The 24,097-nt window shown below is 36.8% G+C and overlaps 1 protein-coding gene across 1 annotated transcript; it reads right to left on the reverse strand.

Annotated features, from left to right (window-relative positions):
• Window positions 1–3,992: 3,992 nt before the first annotated feature.
• Window positions 3,993–10,777, reverse strand: LOC117406547 (claudin-10). The gene is made up of 5 exons (XM_034923074.2): window positions 10,395–10,777; window positions 7,924–8,085; window positions 7,758–7,839; window positions 7,083–7,190; window positions 3,993–4,991 (listed from the first exon to the last, which is right to left on the reverse strand). The coding sequence occupies exons 1-5, from the start codon at window positions 10,612–10,614 to the stop codon at window positions 4,856–4,858; spliced, it is 708 nt and encodes a 235-aa protein (XP_034778965.2). The 5' UTR covers window positions 10,615–10,777; the 3' UTR covers window positions 3,993–4,855.
• Window positions 10,778–24,097: the final 13,320 nt, after the last annotated feature.

A 24,097-nucleotide genomic window follows, 5' to 3' on the forward strand; every position in this document is an offset into this window, starting at 1 on the left:
CTACGTGTTCACTGATGAAAAAAAAAACAAAAACAATGAATGACAGACAAGAACACTGACTGGACTACATTCTCAAAGCACTTCACTCCAAATCGTCATCCAGCACGATTGTTTTAAATGAAGTTTGCATTCCAGATTTAATCAGCTTGATTTTGGGGCATGTACTGTAAGTCTTATTTGTTTCAGAATTGTAATTTGTGTTTTCTTTTCCTTTATAAAAAATATAATAACAACAATATGGTGTAAAAAGAATTTTAGAATCTAGACCACTGTACCTTGTAAAGTAGACCGCAATAGCAAAGTTGTCTTTCCGCCATTGGGTTTGGCCTCAATCCAAAAACTCTGGGAACACTGAAGAAACATAACAAGGTGCATTCCATGGACTATAATGGTGTAATGGCTCCTCCATTATACAAAATAGCCTTGGTCGCTCCCCAAGAAAAGATGGACAAACACACATGCGATTACTTAGACATCAGAACAATACAATACCCGGAAGAATATTCTCAGTTCTTCTTTTGCACTTAATTGGGTCCCTAGAATCAATTCAGATCAGCACATGAAGATTTTTGGTCCTTTTGTACCTCAAATTTGGATCCTAATTTTTTAAAATCCCATATCCGTGTGTACTGCTTGAACTAATCTCTTCCTGTAGTCAGGGCGAGTGGGACTCCCTTAACATTTCAGCCTTTTTTATTTTTAAATAAACTGGAAAATCTACAAAAATGTTAATTGATCTTGATACTATCATCTTATTTGGCCTTGGAATTTAGCCCAGGCCATCTACAAAATGGAATCTTAATTGCTTGGTTGCATTCCATTGAAATTTGAAGTCATTTTTGTATGTGGTTTATTTTTTTTTGTGAATCTTTTAAGCATCATATTTCTTGCAGAGATAAAATAAGCGAAAACAGATCATATTAGGTGTCGATTGCATACACAGAAATAAGTAGAAGCCCCTTAGCTCTTAGTAAACAAAAGTTGATGGAAAAGAACAGAAATTGACAGACACATTGTTTGCATAGACTTGTTGAAATTCACCTGCATGTGCATCAGCTTTTATCCTCAACTGGTTTTAGAAAAAAGCCTTTTTTTCTCTTGTGTCATTTGAATTAAAATCTCTTTTGATTTTTCCCTTTTCCAGCATTATTAGTTTTACAAGCAGGAGCCATGACCCTGTGCCCTCGAAGATGTATACAGGCTGCATTGTTTTAAATTCTAAGCCTCTTTACAAGTGTTTTGGGAAATGTTAATGGATACTAGTGACATTTAGGTCTGCAAACTAATAAAACCGTGTTTATGTTGTGTTTTATACCATGAGTCAAAACTAGAAAGTTGGGCAAGGAGATGATAATAGTGCTATTATGTTTTTTGAAGGACAGATTTTCAATTAAACTACATTCCTGAGGTAATTTTTTGTGTCTAAACCAGGTAAACGGTCATGTGATTTCCATTCACTTGTAATTTCCTTTTAAAACAAAACCGCATTGTGCTGAGCATAGTTTTCTCTGGATTACTGTATCATTATTTTATCCTCTTCCCCTGACGACATGAACCACATGAACACTAGGCTGTTCTGTTCTTTTAGGTTCAAATCAAAACATGTCTTCTTCTTGGAGATACTGGGGTTTGGTTTGACACTAAACCAGTAAAATAATATACCAAGTATATTCCTATCAAGTTTACATTCCAGTCATAAACCTCACAAACCATACATGTTAAAGTCCTAGACATGCCACTTTTGTTCATTACAAGGTTTGTTGTGCACTCAGCCCACTGAATTAAATGAATCACTTAGTTAGATATGTCCTCAGTCAAGCGCATGTGTCCTACTGGTGTGCCATACTCAGTACTATATCAGTTGTTTGGGGAAGCCCATTATATTTTCCTCTGTTTAATCAAAGCGTGTCCACAGGTGCACTTATTCACATGCCATCACCAGAAATGCCACGTAAATGTAATTGCAACAAATGACATTTATTGGATTAGAATCTCAGCCTGTTGAAGAAGTGGAAATCGGGGTCTGTAAGTGAACTGTGAACCTCATAGGTCAGAAACAGACACCCTAACCGGTGAACTAAAGAGCGGCCAGAGGCATTATGCTGATGTCAGTATTATACATGTTACTCGGGACAACGCTTTAAATCTCGTTTTCAAATCTGATTGTGAACACACTGTGAATCTCTGTTTCATGGAACATTTACGAACAAGAGGGGGCCATGCGGCCCATCTAAGCTCATCCAGTTCCTAGTAGCTGATTGATCTCATAACCTTGTCCAGTCATGTGGCAGATCAAAAACAAAAGTTGTTTTTGTTTTTTTTAAACTATACTTACAGTACTTTTGTTTAACCATGCTTTGTCCATGCTTAAACATGTTTTCACAATAGTTTTATGAAGGTTTACTACTTGTGGTGATATGAAATATCCCAGGCTGTTACATTGTCCTGTATTTCCAGTTAATCAGTAGTTGAATCACCACAGTAGATCAGAAGCATACTGGGTTAGCAGTACAGTGTGCTCTTTGTACAAGCTTGGCACTGAATCATTTGGTATCACTGCACACTGAAGATAGGTTTCTTGGAGAAAGAAAGGTTAAGTGATGCTAGGGCAGCCCCGAGCAATAGTTTTTAGCCTCTCCTTTTTTTGTTGCACAGTGTTTAATACTCATTAAAGTGTAATCTTACAGAGCTGAGAACATGTATATGGAATTGATATTAACAGAGAATGATGAAACAAAATATAAATACATCACACACTGTATTTACATTTGAAAAGCATTTTTTTATAACTTCTGCACATATGATTCAATACACATGGTAAATAAAACCAATTAAAATGTGCAGCCAAGTTTAAGAGCAACTTGGTATCATCCTGGTGACTTTGAAAAACCAAGATTCATCCGTGTCCTCAATGAAGCTGTCAGAATCACATCCCCTTGCAACACTAGTAGGTGTAAGAAATATATCAGAAAGAAATACTGCATAGAACAAATGTGATAGTTCTTACATGCACTTATGGAAACTATAATAAGATCCAAAATGGAAAATTACCTATATGGTAACAATATCCTGGGAGACAGCCAGCATGGTTTTAGGAAAGGGAGATTGTGTCTAACTAACCTACTTGACTTTTTTGAGGATGCAACATTGAAAATGGATAACTGCAAAGCATACAACATAGTTTATTTAGATTTCCAGAAAGCTTTTGACAAAGTCCAGCGTAAAAGATTAATTCTCAAACTGAACGCAGTAGGGATTCAAGGAAATGCATGCACATGGATTAGGGAGTGGTTAACAGGTAGAAAACAGAAAGTACTGATTAGAGGAGAAACCTCAAAATGGAGTGAGGTAACCAGTGGTGTACCACAGGGATCAGTATTAGGTCCTCTGCTATTCCTAATCTACATTAATGATTTAGATTCTGGTATAGTAAGCAAACTCATTAAATTTGCAGACGACAAAAAAATAGGAAGAGTGGCAAACACTGTTGCAGCAGCAAAGGTCATTCAAAATTATCTAGACAGCATTCAGAATTGGGCAGACACATGGCAAATGACATTTAATAGAGAAAAGTGTAAAGTATTGCATGCAGGCAATAAAAATGTGCATTATAAATATCATATGGGAGATACTGAAATTGAAGAAGGGAACTATGAAAAAGACCTAGGAGTTTATGTTGACTCAGAAATGTCTTCATCTAGACAATGTGGGGAAGCTATAAAAAAGGCTAACAAGGTGCATGGATATATTGTGAGAAGTGTTGAATTTAAATCAAGGGAAGTAATGTTAAAACTCTACAATGCATTAGTAAGACCTCACCTAGAATACTGTGTTCAGTTCTGGTCACCTCGTTACAAAAAGGATATTGCTGGTCTAGAAAGAGTGCAAAGAAGAGCAACCAGAATTATCCTGGGTTTAAAAGGCATGTCGTATGCAGACAGGCTAAAAGAATTGAATCTATTCAGTCTTGAACAAAGAAGACTACGCGGCGATCTGATTCAAACATTCAAAATTCTAAAAGGTATAGACAGTGTCAACCCAGGGGACTTCTTTGACCTGAAAAAAGAAACAAGGACCAGGGGTCACAGATGAAGATTAGATAAAGGGGCATTCAGAACAGAAAATAGGAGGCACTTTTTTACACAGAGAATTGTGAGGGTCTGGAACCAACTCCCCAGTAATGTTGTTGAAGCTGACACCCTGGGATCCTTCAAGAAGCTGCTTGATGAGATTCTGGGATCAATAAGCTACTAACAACCAAACGAGCAAGATGGGCTGAATGGCCTCCTCTCATTTGTAAACTTTCTTATGTTCTTATGTTCTTACAGACAGGAGTGTTCCAGGAGAGGTTAATGGTTACAATGTGATGAACCAGATGTACTTGGAAGTTACATATTTATCTAAAAGCTATATTGAGACGGCAGTGGAGCTTTAAATTCCACAGGGTTTTTAAAAGTCACCTGGGTGTCCTTATATGAGCTATCGTTTCACTAGAACAGGGATAATTAGAACATGGATTGTATTCACATGAAATCAAACTGTAGGTCCACTAGATCATTTTAAGTGTGCTGGGTCAGATCAGGGGTAAAACAGCCAAAGACTTTACAAAATAAATGTTTTTTTGGACACTGCCAATACCTTTCATATTGGGTCAACTTACTAATTTCAGCATTAAATAATATGCAATCTCTTCAAATACTAATTATACAAGTACAGTGCCCATGCTTATTAATTTAAAATAAGCAACTGTTAAGGAACGGTGCTCTGTATGTGACAATAAAGTTCCTGCTTCTGTTTTCAAAGTTTGATCGGAGAGCCTCACTAAAGAATGCATCCAGGTTCTTTCTTTGTTCTGTTAAACATAGGCATTTTTGTCAAAGTGTTTTGGTGGATTTCCATTGCCTCTGGCAGACCTCACATCTGCTGCCGTGTTCTGCACTTTAGTTCGAGAGGAGATAAAGGAGGCTGCTCCACTGTAAGTGTAACCTGCCCTGTGAGAAAACGGAGAAATATTTCAATCAGTCAACACGTTTTGCAGAGTTTATTTGATTTAGTGGGTTTTACTGAATTCCCCCAATGTGTTTGGTCTCAGATGTTTTGGTTACACTTTACAATCTCTTGAAACCCCCTGCCCACTGTATTGCACACACACAAAACAAAAAAACTGTCAAACATTTTTCCTCTAATATTAGTCGAATTTTAAAAGCACTGGCTCTATTAAAAAAACGAATGCATTTAAAGAATCCAATCATGTTTAATAGTCATGAATCTGTTCTATATTGATGATACAAAAAAAGCCATTTCTAGCCACGTTCTAGACAGTGTTTGACCTTGGTTGACTATGGATTGGATCATGGTCAACAAAGATAAAAATGTACAAAGTGTGAGTGAACGTTTTGTAGCAATCAAATAAAGATCTATACTTATTAAAATGAATCCTGAATTTACCTTAGTCCATCATCAACAGCAAGACAAAAGAGAAACCGTAGTTGTTCCTCATGCTGTTCCTGTACTTATTTAAGGAATGACCTTTGGCTCTCAGTGTATTTGAAGAGGGAATAATCACACACCTGAGTGAGCTACAACAACACAAGAGAGACTGCATCTGTGTGTGGAGTTTCTCCTTTCATTGCAAGCCTGCATTCTTTTGTGTGCTTTCATTCCTGCCTTAGACATCGTGCTGGTTAATCAATACAGACTGCAGTACAGATGCATGTCTGATAGGAAATTCAACAGAACTCCAAAGAACAAACTGGGATCCGTGAAGCCACTGAGCACTTTGTTACATCCATAATGGATGATCTTCTTTTCTTTTTTGTTTAATGTCCCCAGTTCCTTGTGCCCACCTTGAACAAGGCAACTTTGTACTGCACCTGATATACCACTGGATAAGATCTGACATTATACGTCAACAAAGAAAACCTTTCATTTAATGAATGATTTATTTGTGTAATGTCATCACTGGAAGCTTCTCTTGGCTAGGCTGAAAACCATTTACAGAATTTGCCGACGACATGTTATATTATTAAAAATGTTTATCTTGTCAGTTGAAATATTACCTCAAACATTAGACTTGTAAAGCTTCATTAAAACCAATATTACATCTTGGCTGTCTGAAACTATGAACATTATTACAAAGAGGACATGTACAGCTACAGCCAAAAGTTTTGCATCACCCTATAGAATTAACTAATTTTGCTTCATAAAGTCAAGTGAAATCTGCTGAATAATGTTACGTTAACATATTGAATTACATACCGCTTTGTAGTTTTCCATATATTTATTGAAAAATTAACAAAAATTGAAAAATGTGACATGAAATACTGTACTACTATTATGGCTTCCGGTAGACTTTTGCGATACCATTTTGTAGTTTCTTTGATTACATGATGGTAAATAAAAGATCTAAATTATGTTCCTATATATATACAGTATTTTAATTGTGTCTCAATCCTAAAATTCTAGGTGATGCAAAACTTTTGGCCATAGCTGTATTTTCAAAGTACCATACAAAAAGTCTTTTACGGGTGTGCGTGATTACATTACATTATATATTTTTTACAATGTGGCAGTAAAAAAAAATATGAATCAAACTTGATTTGGAAACTATGTAATCATAGCAGAATCCAATTAATATGCATTTCCTTGTAAAGACAGCTGAAATTAAGGTTGTTAGAATTATTAGGGTTATGTTGGAAGATTGCGTATCGTAACATATAATCCATGTTACCAAAAAATTAGAAATCCATTGTGTGCCACATACAGTCAGAATGCACTCTGACCTACATCATGCACAACATCATGGGCACCAGCACTACATCATCCATGTTGAGACGGTCCATCCATAGCATTCACTCTGCCCTTGCCGTGCCAGCATATGGCTCCCCAAACCTTAACAGGACTAACATTGCCCTTGACTTTTAGAAAAACACATCCAGTAGAATGACCACACAACCTTTTGCAGTTGATCACCAGATCTGTTATGCGGCAAGAACTCCACCAGATTTTAATATACCTGAATAAGAGGTTTTTTTTTACCACTGACACAGTGAGTTAGGAAGTAGGTTGTTGGTCAAACTCACCTTTTGCTTGTCCCATTGCCTGCCATTGAGAAACAGAGAGCAATCCCCCCAAGGATGCAGAGTGCCGAGCCTGCCCACCCTATGAACAAAGCAGCTCCTAATTCATATCTGAAATAGAGCAACAGCGCTATAACATTTCACTCAGTCAAAACATCAACCACCTGAGCTCACTATGCGTCTGGCCAGCAGAGTTCGCTGTTGTGTGGTGAGGAGAAACAGTGCCTGTCTGTTTTGCCTCCGTAACCCATTGGAGTGCCACCCTGCACACCACGTGGCTGTGCATTTACCAGGTGAGCCACTTGGGTCACCCACAAACAACATTCTTAGAAGTTCGGTGGTCTAACTTTGGTCTCTTTCCTTATTAGAAGTTGTTTCACGAATAATAAGTCATACAAAAAGCTTAACATCTTCTGTGTACAGCTTTATTATCACCCTTGTGTTGTCACTGACCCCAGCATGGTAATGTTCTCTCTGTTGTCTGCATATCATGCAATGTATCATTTATTCCCTAACGAAAAAAAAATCTGCCCTTATGGAGTACATGATATGAGAGGAGAGACAGCAGTGACTTCATACAATCCTTTTGGTCTATGCAAATCAAAGAAGACTCAATAACATTTTAACCAGCACCGTGTAAGAAAATAAAATGAAAAACATTGCTTTTGTGCTACTTACTTTTGTGCTATATAAGTGGGGTCAAAAAACTCAGATGTAATTCTGTGTGCATACAGCGAGCATGCGGTCACAGACGACAAACCTGTAAAAATGAACAAAAGTTTTAAAGTTTCCCCAAAAGCATGAAAGAATAGGCTGTTATAAACAATACATGGACAATATTTACCGCCAAGTATGAAATGTATTCCTGCCAGACAAGCAATTCTAGCTTTGGTCTTATCTGATCCTCCAATCTTGGTACACTTCATCCCAACCAAGGAGAGTATGCTTCCAAAAAATCCCAGGCAGACAGCAGCAATCATGAGGCCTCTGCAGACTTGGATGTAACCTGTTCACCATGACAATGCAATCCATTGTTAACTGTTTTTCCTTATTTTTCAGCTTTATTCTTTCATTTGGCCCAATTAAGGACTTTGTGGAAATTGAATATAGAGTACTGTTTCAAGAAACAAAATTGTGAATAATTTATAGTGGCAGGAATTCAAGTTACATATCCCATAAACTGTTATTTCCTTTTGAACTCCCAAGAAATATTCATCGATTAATTGCACTGTTTTTCAAATGAAGAACGTATTTTCTTTTTTTAAAAAAAAAGAAATTTAGAATGCCTAATTATTTTCCCCTGCGATTTTCTGCACAATTTAGAATGTCCAATTTATTTCCCCTCGCCGCAGCAATTCCCCACAGCGCTCAGGAGAACTAAAGGTTGAGTGGGCGTCCTCCGATCCCACGACCAAGCCAGCTTCCTCTTCAACAGCCAAGAACGGTGGGGTCTGCTGTGGCGCTCCCTGTGGAATCCCCTTAATGTATGACTCACGCTGCACACCACGTGGTTGTGCTTTAACCAGGGGAGCCACTCGGGGGCCCCCTCCAACCCTGTATTCTATATTGTGACCAGCACCAGGTGCAGTGTAAATCTGTAGATTCACTCTCAGCTCATTTAGTTATCCTGGCAGAGATGAGAAAATTGACCTTTGAATTGTAACCATAATAACAGTACTAATTGCAAGATTCGGCAGGCCATTTAAAAGCATGTTAAAATAAAAAAAGGTAAAGGTAGGATCAGTTTTCTTTTCTAAACATGACTTGCATAACATAAACCACAAAACTATTGTTCGTGTGATACAATTATGGAATGATAAACAGAAAAACTGGATTTTAGAGAAGCGATTCCTGGAACAACGTTGGTATGGATTGTTCATTTTTTTTAAAATCTGAAACCAGCAAATATTACACAAAATTTGATTTCACTTTTTATATCACGCTGATTGTATTGAGCAGTAAGCCTTTTCAGACAAAATGGCATTCATTAAATAATGTTACATAATAATATGAATAAAGGTGTACAGTATATAGTGGCAACTTACAGGACTGCCTTCATCCAGAACTATTAAACAATAATGCTAAATTTAGAAATACTAGTACTAATACATTCAAAGACAAACGTTTCGACTAGAATACACTTCATTAGATTTGCCTGCCATTTTCATTTAAACCCAGGAGAGAGATTCAATATTTAATATACATTTATAATTCCCACAATGTACCAGCAAAATACTGCAATTAAGCAGGTATGATAGCTTTACTCTAGAGAAAAAGGCAAACACTTAAAATTCACTTAGGGACTTCTCGACAGGCCTGATTTATTTGGGAATATTAGATTGCTAATTAGCACCTAAAGTAACTGGACCATAAGCAAAATGACTTCAGGGGCCTATAAAGGTGTAATTTATCTCCCGGTCTCCTAGGAGAACTGCTAAACATTGACGTTTAGAAAAATAAATGACTCCCACATAAAATAACAGATGCAGACACTTTAAAAACAAACTATCCCTTTTTGGGTGACCAGGAGTTTTCAGGAGCTATAATTAAAACATTGAAAGGAGAATATGAGCTGGAAAGGTGATTAAATAAGTTAACCACTGAACATAGTAATGGTACTGGACAAACACACCAGAGGTTTCTCATTAACCCACTTTATAGACCTTAATGTTTAAAAAATGGTTTGTGCTTAAAACCCCCATTTTAGTCTTGTTTTAATTAATGGAAGCACCTGGAATTTCAAAACAGTTCCAGTGTTAACAAGTGCAGTATAATTTGTGTTATTACATTAATGTTGAATCAAGCATATTCACAATCATAGGTTTGGTGAATTCTAAAATGCGCACAAAATTAAAGCTAAATAATTTTAAAATAAGTAATTCAGGCAATCACTTATGGAAGTAAAGATGAACATGAAGTATTGCAGTTAGTAGATACTGTTAACAATTCATTTGGAACCACTTATAAAAAAATACTGTCTCTCCCTGAAACTCCCCCAGGTAGCAGGCATTTTTTTTAATGAAACTTTTTTACTGTGAGGTTTTCAGTTCTTCATGACGAAGTGATAAAAGAGAAATTAGGACTGGTATGATACAAATAGAAAAGTAAATCTTTCCTGATGTTAAGATGCAAGTGTGAGGGAAAAACATGGAAATACTCAACTTCATTTTAAGAAAGTAAAGTCCATTGTAATTTTTGCCTGGGGCACAGCTGAAGGGAAAAGCTCCTCAACCTACTAAACCTAAAGCATTGATAAGCCAAGGAAGCAGAAGGTGAGGCACCACTACAGGAAAATGGATAAAGAAGATTGCATACCCTCCAGTGCCAGCATGGATGGGAAGTCCTTGCAGTTGGACACTCCAGTCGAATCTGTGACGCAGGTCTTCCAGAGGTTGGACCAGAAGGTGGCAGTGGTAATGACAGTGCCATCGATTGAAGACACTTTCCAGTAGTCAGTAGGGATGGTAGAGGATATTAGAATCCAGCCTGAAACCGCCAGGGTGAAAGCAAGCATCTCCACACCCATGTTACTCATTTTTGAGGCAATTTCTGAAATGCTCAGACCCTTGAAAATGAAGCTGGAATCTCTGTTTCTTCACACAGTAGTAAAAGCACTACTGGACTACTGACTTGTCTCCTACCTCACTGCTGAACTGCTATTAGTGGAAACTGAAGCTGGCAAAACTGAACCCGTGGGATGTGAACCCACTCCCTCTCAAACTTTCGGAGGTTAAATATTCCTGGAGTAGTTATTATTAAAATGGGAGGGGTCAATCATTACATTTGCATCAGCAGCAGCTGACCAATAGATTTGACTTTCATCTCAGTCTGAAGGCCACACTGTTTCCAAAGATCATTTCTGCTGAGTAGAAGTCTTGTTTGCAGACCCGGGATCTAGGACCTTAGTGGTGATGGGATAGTTGTGTAATGACGTTTATCAAGACAGGTAATATAAGAGGGCTTTTATTTCTATACTTTGATTAACTGATCCTCTTCTAGATTGTTCATTGTCCCGTTTTTTTCCCCCTTGTCCTTCAAGTAACAAAAAATAATTGTCTTCAAAAGTGTGTCAGATAGATTGTCATTGAAGGACACACATGTTTGTCAATTATACATGCATTTAAGTATATGTATTACTGTATTTGATATTTGTCATCTTTATAGCTCTTGTCCTAACCAACTATTCATAATATACAGTAGGAGGCAGACATATATTTCAAACATGATAAAGTATGGAATGAGTCTTAAATAGATTTTGATGCTTACAAATTCAGAAAAAAGAAGAAATACTTTGTAATGACATGTACATACTTACATTTAAATTATTTAATTTTATTTTTCATAACGGTATTAGTTTACTAATTTAGATTGCTTTAATATAATTGATTGGTTAATACTTGGACTGTTTATAATGGCTTCAATTAAAAACTGAGTTAGAAGGGGTTAGAGCACTCAGATCAGATGTCAGATGTGAGGCAGTTTTGTTTAGCTGAAAATGCAGATTCTGGTCTGTGGTGAAAAGCCAAGGATTTTTAACCCTCAGGAGTTTTCTTGAAAGGAAATGGGATTCTTGTTTTGTACCTCTGCTCTTGCTAAAGATCATTTTCAATACAGTGTTCCTGCAAATATGATAGAAAAATGCAATTCAACTAAACCTTTAGAACAGCAGTACAGTGTAAACTGAAACTGACGTTTTTAAAAGTTTTTGTGCCAGGTGTTTTCAGTGTTGTCATTCAGTTTTCACTGGCTTTCGAAGTCTACAGGGACATTAATGCATCACCTTTTCCAGAATCTGATGCCATCATCTTAGATCTATTGTTATTATATGTTTCGGTAGCACTAGCTTTGACGAATATCATAAATGCTTTTCAGCAAAAAGTAGCAGCTCTCCTTCAGCAATGGAGTCAACATATTGATAGAGAAATACTGACTTATTTGCAGGTCTCCGCTCCTTCTTTTACCTAGTCTGTAGCTCTTAAATCACTTTTCATGGATGTGTTCCTTCCCAGCTACAGTCATTGTGCCTGCTCCAGGACAGTGCCCTCAATATTGTGCCATAGTGCCCTCAACAGTGCTCCTGGTCTGTGGTCGTCCAATAGGAGGCTGTACATTTTCTTCCTGCGTCTTTTAACATATCTGCAGCCAATGGGGTGATGCTCACACACACACACACTGTGCGTCCCACTCTGTGTTTTCTGATCCTTTAAAAAATTCTACTACTAATCACCAAAATACTTGATTCTCTTAAGTCCACAAGTTTGTGCCTTTACTAATATGTACTTGCTTCATATTGCTATGTCTGTAAAATCACTCCGTCATGTTCATTTCAACTTATATTTCAAAGCTGAACTCTGTCTTTGGCAACTTCTCTAAACCAATAAGTCATCTTTAGCCCGTTGAACTTAGTCAAATTGATTTAATTTCTAGAAATTCAGGAACTTGCCAAGCAGACTAGATTCTAGTACCAACACTATGTAACACAATTTTTGTTCCTGGGTAGTAAGTGTTATTTCCTAATTGCTTATGCCTCAAAAGTATAGAAAATGGCTATTATTCCCCACAAACTTTGCTTTTGTGACCAGGACAGTGATATTTTGAAATTTACCTATTTCCAATGAGAAAACGGGCGAATTTGTGTCTTTTCGTTCACATAAAGTCAGAAAAAAAACAACATATGAATCCAAATTAACATGTATTTATACTAAAGTAATACAAAAATGACTACAAAAGATTTAGAAATGAGTAGTTTTTCGAGATTTCTGGTTACAGGCGATTCCGATTGCCTCGAACAGACTGGTCACATTGTGGCAGAAGCAGAGCCCATCTTGACGAGTGAAGAAGCTGGAAAAAGGTTGGTGACGCTTCCTCTGATCTGCGACTTGCACACTTTCATCCAACAAGTTCCACTGCTTGAGCCTAGACGTCAAAAGCTCGGCATTGGACTTGGTGAGACCAAGATCTCTAATCAAGTCGTTGAGGTCTTTTTGGTTGGGGTAGTATGGGTTTCTCTCCTCAGCTCCACCTCTGAAATTGTCATCTGGATCTACAACGTCTTCCTCGCTCTCTGACTTGCTGCTCTCTTCTAAAGATGGCTGCTCTCTCTCCCCGGAGGAGTGGGTACGGGGAGCTCATGGCAGTGTGGCACCGGGGCAATGGATGAAGGAAGGTCCGGATACGTGATAGCAGGTGCATTCTTGCCAGTCCGACGTTTGGAAGGGTCCACCATGCAGAAGTAGCAGTTGCTTGAGTGGTCAGTGGGTTCCCGCCAAATTCTTGGGATAGCGAACTTCATGGCTCTCTTTTCCCCTCTGTACCATCCTACAAAAATACATTTATTTCACCCATGACTAATGTGTAAGAGATTCTCGCAACATTTTTCATATATGATATATTTTTTCAATAACATTGAAAATTGTAAAACATTTTAAAATTAAAAACTTTTACAATTTTAAAAATTTTAACAAATTTTATAACATAAAATTCTGAGCAACAATTGTCCATCTTACCTTCCAGAGTTTTTTTGCAGTGCTCGCAGGTGAAATGAGGTGCCCAGGGTTTGTCTTGATCCCCGACAGGCATGCCGAAATATGCCTTGTAGGCCTCACACATCTCAGCAGATGCTTCCACGGAGTACTTTTTCGCTCTTGTCTTGATAAATTGGCCGCAGACATAGCAAAATGCGTCTGCCGGATGCTTAAAGCCTCTTGATGCCATCTCAGAAAAATGCAGATATGTATCCACTTAGGCAGCTGGAACTAAACTGAACTGGTGGGCTTAAGGCCCCTGTATTTATACTACTATTTATATTACTGGAAAGTTCTAGAAAGTTCTAGAAGTTACTCCAAGTTTACTCAGACTGAATCTATCTGGAATGTTCTGGAAAATAGGTACATTTCAAAATATCACTGTCCTGGTCACAAAAGCAAAGTTTGTGGGGAATAATAGCCATTTTCTATACTTTGGAGGCATAAGCAATTAGGAAATAACACTTACTACCCAGGAACCAAAAACAAACAAAAAAATTGTTACACGGTGATCAATCAACCAATCAAAACTTTTATTTATCCAAATTCTCATTTACAACGACGACCTGTCAAGAGTCTCAGACCACAGCGAACAACACAAGACACAATAAATAAGAAGTAAAAAACACATCATGAATCATAAAACATAAACCTCAGCAGCAATTCACATCCACTGCATTCACACACTTGATAATCATTGCCACTGCATTCACACACTTGATAATCATTGCCACTGCATTCACACACTTGATACTCTCAGCCACTGCATTCACACAGCTTTGTCAAGTTTACTTTAAGTAAACTAGAGATAGAGTCATTTTAACAAAATAAATTGTGCCACTTGTCAGTATAGGCCTACTGTCTGGGTAATCATGTATCTGTACCATGTCTGCAACAATAGCTCAAGTGAAAATTAACAAATAAATAAATGCCTGCAATTCTTAATTAAAATCAAAATCAAGTTAAGTAAAAAAAGATAATTTAGATGACTGATGACTTGAACGTGATAACTTTAATGAACATTATTTATGATGCAATTTGTTACAAACCCACAAAAGGATATGCATCTGTTAATATTATATAAAAAAGTCCTTGCTGCATGGGTTACACAGTGTACAAAGTGTTCAACTGATACAGTGCAATTCAAATTCTTGTGCAAGTGTCTAACACCAGATACTGGTGCATATGGGACGGTGGTTACGCCCGGGTTGTGCAGGCTGTTGTGGAAAGGAAAAGGAAGCAGTGTATTTGGAGAACATTGTTGTATTACCATTCTGATTTCAATCCCCTGTTTTAATAATTGTATGAGAATGATGTGGGGATTATTAACTGAAGTCTGGTTGTGAATGTGTTCTCATCATTACTGCAGCCGTTCTGGATAAAACTGGATGGGAAACAAATCTCTGCCTTATAATGTAACCAGTGTTTCACTGTATCAAGGGCACACACCACAATCCTTAAAAGTGCTAAGCAACGTTTTAAAAAAAACACATTTTCTTACTTCTTATTAGAAGAAACAACTTAATCGTCTGTCAATTTTTCATTCTTTATGCATTTCTTTAATTTGGGGTTGACAGATTTCCAAAGGTAAATACTACAGATTGAACATAAATGAAACTGTTTCCTAGTGCCTATTGACTTTGTGTGCTGTAATTCACGTGGTTTGTAGCCCGACCACTGGGCAGAAACTAACAGACAGAACAGAAAGACACCAGGAGGCCATACCCTGAAATTAAAGCTGAAAGTGTGATAACTTTGCTCGTGCTAATAAGAGGTAAGGAAATTGATTTTAAAAACTCTTTGGCTTTTCTTACATGTTTTACCAAGAAAACTCCAAGGTATGGGTCATCAGCTTCTAATGGACTGCAAAGTACAAAGTACAAAGTACAATGCAATACAAGATGAGTATTTTAGAAAAAAAGGAAAGTGGTAATAGTCAACTGCCCCCACTGACATGCACCCCTCGTACAGCATAATCAGCCAACAGGTTCTCTTAAAGTGATTGCAGTTAGTTAATAAAAATGAATTAACAAGTATTACCTGCTGTGTTCTTACCTTAGTTATACTGGTCTCAAATGTACAGTTTTGAAAGGAACGTGTGTTATAGTTAGCATGTATTTAAAAGCATATAAAAACACTATCTGGAACCACACTCGATTAAATAGTTTGTTGCCTGTCTCTATGAGTTCTAACAGTACCTGTAACATGTATCAGACCTAGCTGTTTCATTTCCTTGCTGTTTTAGAGGATTTTAAAGTTGATTATTAAGTTGACTTTTTCAGAACAATGTGCTGCTTCGGGCATCTCTGATTATCCTTGAACAAGTTTGATTGTTTTGTTTATGTTCTTGGCTGCAGCCAAGTTTTCATTGTTTCCTTATTGAAATTGTCATGACTTCTTTCCAGTCATTAAACAGTCAGGCATGGAAACAGAACTTTCTTCCACCTGGTGTAGTACCAGGCATTATATTTGAAATGAAAATAAATGTTTGCTATAATATGTTATTTTGAAACTGCACAATTGAGACCTGTTTGTTTTACCTACAAAATCACTTTAAAAATGGACACGAACCTGTCACTGAGACCTTTCACTATTCAACATGACTACCATACAGTACCATCACTAAACAGTATTTATTAAAAACAATTATGACCTTGTATTAAACCTATTACATTTGTTTTATAAGGGACCGTCCAAAATTATCACCATTTTATGAAAGCTCACAACGCATGTGCTGGGAGAAGGGGGGTCTTGTACTCTTCATGATCAAAAAACAATGAAACTTTGATGAAGCTGGAAATATTCATGCGCCTTCCTACAAGAGCACTACAGCCATCGCTTTTGTCAGAGCTCATGATATTTCACTTTGTTTGAGAAAAAGGGTCCTGGTAGTGCAAGCTTCCTTCACACAGCACACCCGAGCCTATAGGAAGGCAATGAAGCATCAACAAGCTCTGGTTCTTTTTTTTTTAAACCTGTCTTGACCTATTAAGTTCCTTTCTGATTAAATGTGTTTATCGATAAAACAAAATAATGGATATGAAGATCCATCAGATCTGCAGGTGTGTCCACTGTGAGTGAAACTTGCAAATAGGAGATGCAGTTTATATACATTGCACAATCCATTTCATTTAAGGAATGCCATTTGGATGACTGCCCAATTACACAACACTATGTAGTACAATTGACTGGTAAATCTCTCCATTTACCTATAACAGGAGGTTAACTGATAGGTAAATGTAAACTTAGCCTTTTAAAGCTAAGCTGTAAACTCTTTTTTAAATGGTATAGAAAATGATAAGTACAATAAGTACTGCAGACAGGTGTATATTCTAAATAGACTGTCAGTCAGTTTTGGAGGTTATAAGTTTGGTCATATTTTACAGATTGATTCCATTATAAATAATACACCTTTGCTCATAATTAGATGCATTAAAATATCAAAGAATAGCCTAGATCTGTTTTAATGCACTTGTATCATATAGCTATGATTTAATTTACTTCTTTAACCCACTCAGAAAAGAAAGACACATTTTGTAACTTGTTTTAAACACTAGAACAACCAATGGGTCATTTTGACATTTGAAAAAAAAAATGTTACTCATGAAATCCACAAAACTTCATATAAATCCTCCTACTCTGGTACATTTTTCTTTATCTTAGTCTTATATGAGATCACACTAAAAACCCTTTATCTAGATATTTTTGTAAGTAACACACACACCTACATACAGTAGATGGACTAAGGGGTCACTGCAACATAAGCATGGAAAAGCTGACAAACATCCAAGATTCATCAGATGAATGGCGACATGTCCTCTGGTGATTCTGAATCACTACTCTGGCAATGGGAATAAGACAACTAACACAAGAAAGCTGTCTGTGGTTCATGTGCATCAAATGAATTGAAATGGTTCATATGCAAATATATATATATATATATGCAAATATATATATATATATATATATATATATATATATATATATATATATATATATATATATATATATTATACAGTATTTTTTGTCCTAAAAAGTTATTTTCAGAAGAGGCAATATCAGAAATGATAATGATGTTTTAATCACACCACTGGCAACTAGAACATAGACAAAGTAGAGGTCAAAATGACCCATCCTTCCTTCTAGGTAGGCAGATTTTCTGGTTGTTCTAGTGTTAACTAACTTGTTGGAAAACTACAAAATAAAGAGCAACTTTCAGCTTTTCATTTTCTCCTGAAAGTCCAGTAAAAGTGTTACAGTGCCCCCTGCAGGTGTCGTGTTATATCCCAACCCCCCCCCCAATCACATAAACACACAAACACACACACACGCACACACACACATACACACACGCACAAAGTTCTTGAATTACCACAAGTGGAAGTATTGAGCTGTCTGGAAATGTATCAAACAAGTTAGAATGACTGCTGAGTAAGTTATTGTCATCCAAATCGGTCTGTATGACTAAATGTACTGGTCATATCCTGGAGGTTTATCATTAATAAAATATCTGAATAAAGAGTGCTTTGAGGTTTCTAGGCCGGATGTCACATCAGCAAAATGACTAAAATCTCATAAAGCCTGTGTTGCCTCAGCAGATTATGTAATAACAATTCAGGTGACTTCCTTAGATGTTATAATGAATGCAGTAATCGATGTGTCCCCAAACTCTTGACAATTTATAAAGATAGGTATACATGGTTCATAAACAACATGCATTCATGATCAGATGTGGAGCATCATACAATATAAACATGCTGAATTTTCAAACTAAAACAATTTCATCACATAAAAATAAATTAAAAAAACAGCATTTGATGTAGCCTTTGCTTTACAAACTAAAATGGAAACAAAATCAGATTTCTCATTGAAATCCACATTTAAAGAAACAAAGTATTGTACAGTACAATATATACAGAGATGTGCTGCAGTAAACACAGGATGAGTGAAATTTAAATCAAGGTGCTACTAACCTTATAACAGGGATAGCAGCTACATAGCTAGGCTATTGAGTATTACTTCTCCTCAGATACACATTTGAAATGAATCATCCTTACTTTCCAGTTTGAAAATGGTCAGGTGTCTCCTGCAATGGACTGCACCCAAGGCATTCCCCCCGCAGCTCATCCACAGACCTTGGAAAACCCATGTGGCAGTGATGACAGCAGATGCCCGGCTCGTTGTTTTCCATTCGTTCGATAGCGTGGCACCGAGGGTCGCATCAAGCCCACAAATACACCCTACAAAAGCCAGAATTTGCATTCCTGACAGGGTGAATTATTTTCAGGCTTTGAAAACGAATCGTCCTCTCAAAGTGATATCCTACACTTATGATGGGCTAATGAGCTATAACCTTGCGGTGGAAAAATTACACTTCGGACATGTGTTTCACAGAATTGATTTGCATGTAGGAACATCTTGACATGGTTCAGAGAGCAGCATTTTCCAGGCCCTACAGTAGAGGCTAGAAATGTCAAAAACCTACAAGACACTGAAACAGCAATGCAATTATTGACCTCTTTGTTTTACTGTAGAATAATTTTTCATGTTGTTTTTAGTCTTCTTTATTTTTAATAATTAATAATAATGTTGTATCCTATGTTTAGGATGGTTTTAAATGAACTAACTATTTAGTGATCCTTGATATTCAAAGTCCAGTGGTGCAGTGTGCTTAGATTAGAGTCTTATGTAAGATATTCAATTACTCAGCAGAAAATCTTTCATTTGGGTTCTATGAAAATCATACTTAAATTGTATTTTATTACAAAACCATTACTTGCACATGCAGAGGGTCCTCCTAATCACGTGAAATAATCACACGTAACCTGAAAGGTTCTAAAATCGTCAGTGCTAAAAGTTTGGTAAAGATTGGTACAAAGCCGAGGTAGACTGCATTATGGCACTGTGTATTAAGTGTTTTCAGTGGACTACCCTCAGAAACAAATAACAGCTCACAACGTACTGTAGATACAAAGTAATGCACATATGCATGCAGAAGGAATTGGATTTGGGCATTTACACTCCACTTTATCCCACTCATCTTAAATGCTTGAATGTCTCTGAAGAGATTATGAACCCAGTTACCGATCCCTCACACCATTTATTCATTCATTTCTGCATACTTACAGACTAGAAAGTACATAGAAAAAACTTATAAAACCTCAAAAATGACTGTGTCACTAAACAAACCAAAATACTGCTAAATACTACAGTACTACTACTTACTATGACTACTACCAATAATAATAATAATAATAATAATAATAATAATAATAATAATAATAATAATAATAATAATAAAAGCAACTCAATTTGTACATCAAATATGTCTTAGAACTCAATTAAATTATTAAGAGAATTAATTATATATTCTCTGAGTTCACATTTCATGCATTTCTTTGCCTTACGTTCATAAATTTATAAGCCACTTAAGCTAAATAGGAAATAATTGACTTGTGAAGTTATAGGATTTGTCTTATAATGGCCAGCCATGTAACTGATTTAGTTACACATTAAGCCTGATATCATTGGTGGAAGAAGGATGAAAACACAGAAAATGTTGTTAAAGGTTTGTTGTTGCCTAGCAAGAGAACAACTGCACCAACATCAGTGAGATGGCTTAGAAAAGCTTATATTACATTACATTAGTATATGTTTTCCTCATTACACAATTTCTAGCCAATTCTGATAATCTACAACAGCCTTCGGCTTTTGTAGATAAAAATCCACGAATCAGCCTTTCCAGAAGCCAGTGAAAAGATTTCAAAGGTGAAAGCAATCACCATAAAATGTGAAGAAAAATGGGCAATAAACATGCAAATAAAAATAGGTGACACATTAAAATGGGCCAAAGATTAGAGGCGGGCCAAACACTAGCATCAGTTGATTTAATGCTGCTCTCTGTGTCAATCCTGTAAAGAGAAATTCTCAGATTGGTCTAATGCAGATTACATGGGTCGATAGTTTCCTCATTGGTACGCTTATCACTTTAACAGGGCTAATCTGCATAGAGCACAGTCATTGGTTGTGAAAGGTTCTTGGCAGGTCATAAACACCTCCAGCGGAGCCAAAACAGATCAACGGGACAGAGACGGATAACAAGCTAAGTATTAAACATAAAAACAGGAAACAAAAATATGATTGTGGGTGGATGGCTGTCTAATTGATAAACTATCTAAATATTATATTGTGCATATTGTGTAATAGCGGCTAGTCCAACTTTCTGACAAAAGAAGAAAAATACCAACCCAGAGGTCATTTTTGCTGATTCATGTGCCTCCCTTTTGATGTGCCAATGATAGAGAGGATGCATACTTTCTTTTATTGCATGTGTGTCATTGTTCATCCTAGTAATAAAAGTACACTTTGCTTGTTGTGTAACACTGACACAGTAACTTAACAGCAAGCTCGTAACGATCCAATGACCAGGTGCCCAAGTGTTGGCATACATAATAACTTATTTTTTAGTACGGTACTTAATCTATCCTTAGCAGCCTCCTCGTATAAAATGTATTCAAGTTACTATATCTCAATTTCGTAACCATTAAAGTAGATAAAAATCAAATGTTGGGAGAGTTTTCTTTCTTAATATTCCTAATTTTTACTCATTACTGTGCTTACTTTCTGAGATTCACAACAGATGGTGTTTGGATTTACAGAGCAGTTGATGCTATGCTTAGCTCATGTGAAGGAACCACCTCAGTCTTATTAACAATATGTACAGTATGGAGACATATGTCAGTAACTTAGAACTTCTATTTGGGGTAGTCTGTTCCAGGGGAACAGGTTATGGTTACCTGCTGTACCAAGTGAATCTAAACAATCAGAAGAACAAATTAGTTGAGATTACTATGATATTTCTAAAAAACTATAGTAAATAATAATTGTACACAGCGCTCCAGATAAGCTGTGTTACTGGGAGTTTTAAACATTTGAACTACATAATGTATTTAAATTGAATGCGTGAAGAATATGCAGAGCAATTTTGCTGCACATCTTGGGTTCACATGTTATCAAACTTTCTGTACTAAGTTGGTTAAGGAAATTGAACATTTATATTGTAAGACTATTTTTTTTGTTCAGTAGTTCAAAGTAACATTACAGTTCAAATGTAATGCTGTAGTTAATGCATACACCATAAGATAGCATTACAGAATGTATTGAAAGTACTCATGACTTGAAGGTGATGTTGCATTTTACTCACCCAAAATACAGTTTGCTCACATAGGGGCTGCTGTAAGGATAGACGCAGTGCAAACAACTGTGGCTGCAAAATCCAAATTGCCTGGCTACCAGGGAATTATTTTGGAGCACAGAAATCAAATCAAATCAAATATATGTCAGAGAAAGGGCAGCAAAGTCCTCTTGGTGCACGGAAAAGAAAAGAAAAGTAGGAGCTGAGAGTCCTTATGGCTGAGGTCACTCAGTATGAAATTGAGTTATTTGGAAAAGCCTCAGCCTACATCAGTTATGCTACCAAAGAGGCCATATGATCCTCTATAGTGGAGAAAGTAAATGCTATTGGTGTTACCAGGTGGACAGCCAACCGGGTGACGAAAAGGTGAAATTCAGCTATTAGGTCTAGGATGACCTGCAGACTGAGATGATAACGCCTTACAACTGCATTCTCCAGCATCCCAAACAAAGTGACCCTGGGTGTGAATATGCAGGGTCCTCTCCGTCATGCCCTTCTCCTCCGGCATTCCAAACAAAGTGACCCTGGGTTTGAATATGGAGTGTCCTCTCCGTCTTGCCCTTCTTCTCCTCCAAAGGTTTTCCTGCCTGTGTAGTTAACAAGAGCCAAGTGTTACCGCATCTGGAAGTGAACCACAGCAGCCACCCTTTGCCATGGAAAATGCTGATTTTGGCTACAATATGGGTGTTTTGCAGCCACAAATCACTTTGCATGTATCCTTACATCAGCCCCATAGTGTTTCAATTGGAGAGTAAATTGCTTACTATATCAAGACCTTATCTGGAGTGCTGGTTGCCAGTGACTGATGCAATAAGTAGACTGTGTCACTGTAAGGCTGTAAACAATTTCATTGTGAGAAAATTAATTTACATCAATTGTCACCAAAATGGTCATTTCTGCCACTTTCGTGCCACACTTACCTGTTTTATATCCTATTATGTTCTGTATTATATTATTTCTGCTTAGGTCATTATTTGCCAAGCTTACTAACTACTCCAGCAAACATTGCTTTTGAAAGGACTCTTCAAGGTGGAAAAGTATAGCAGTGTGACCCTTAGTGCACTAAAGCATGCCCAACACTAATGCACTTACCATCTCACATCAGGGGGCATTCCCACTGTTCAAGTCAGGATATGAGTTGCTGACTAAGGGTTGCTTGTCAAAAAGTGCCCAAAACAGCAAGATAAGACTTGAGCTTTCCTTCTGAGAACCTTATGTAAAGCAGAGGATGCAACCTGTAAATGACATCAGCTGGCAGTCATGTTTCCACTGACCTAATGTTGCATTCACACGTTAGTCTGGAAAGTATTATACCTTCAGACACTGTCAAGTGAAATTGCCTCTCCTACAATAAAGTGATGACAGTGACCTGTAGTTTTCCATTTTATTCAGTTTTACATAGTCACCTCCTCACTACTTTGGACATTTAAAACAATCATGTGCAACTATATACCAGGCATCCTGAAATGTAGCAGTCATTTATTAGTTTAAATTGGAAGGCAGTTTGTATGGACATTTTGAATACTTCAATTTGCAGTCAAGTTACAGTAACATGGAAAAGTTGGCAAACATATTCTAGTTCAGTGCTGCCAAAACCCGGTCCTGCAGAGCCCCTATCCAGCAGGTTTTATAGGTAACCTTTAATCATCAATTTCTTAACATCTGGAACAATTTCATTGTGATCAATTAAGCAGGTTATTTATTAAATGAAGTCATTTAGAGATCATTTAGTACAAAAAATGAACTACATTTTTCAGCCCTCAATGGCCTGGATTACATACTGGGAAAATGTCATGACTTATCTGTCTACTGTCATAACTTATTTAAGGTAGTACGGCTGAATTATAATTTTAGATAGTTTTGGTTTGTTTAATTTAACAATTCCTGCTTTGAAACTTCATGTTGTATTTGATTTTTGTATAATGTATTACATTTGTATTCAAACATAAACTAAACATAAACCAAAACTAACTAAAATTGTAATCCAGACCGTACCACCTTAAATAAGTCATGACAGTAAACAAGTCATGACATTTTCCCAGCATGTAAACTGGCCCAATGACCAGAGTTCACTTAATTGAACAAGTTATTTGCTTAATTGATCAATAACTTCCATGTGTTCCCAGTCTTTAGAAATTAGCGATTTAGGGTGACCTACAAAACTCACTGGATAGGGGTTCTCCAGGACCGTGTTTGGGCAGCACTGTTCTAGTTTATTATGACAAATGTTCATGCGAAGTTTAATCATGTGATGCACTACAATGGAAAAAGTGTCAGTAAGAACTATTTTTGCATCCTCA

This window comes from Acipenser ruthenus, chromosome 8 (genome assembly GCF_902713425.1).
Source record: "Acipenser ruthenus chromosome 8, fAciRut3.2 maternal haplotype, whole genome shotgun sequence".
Taxonomy (NCBI): domain Eukaryota; kingdom Metazoa; phylum Chordata; class Actinopteri; order Acipenseriformes; family Acipenseridae; genus Acipenser; species Acipenser ruthenus.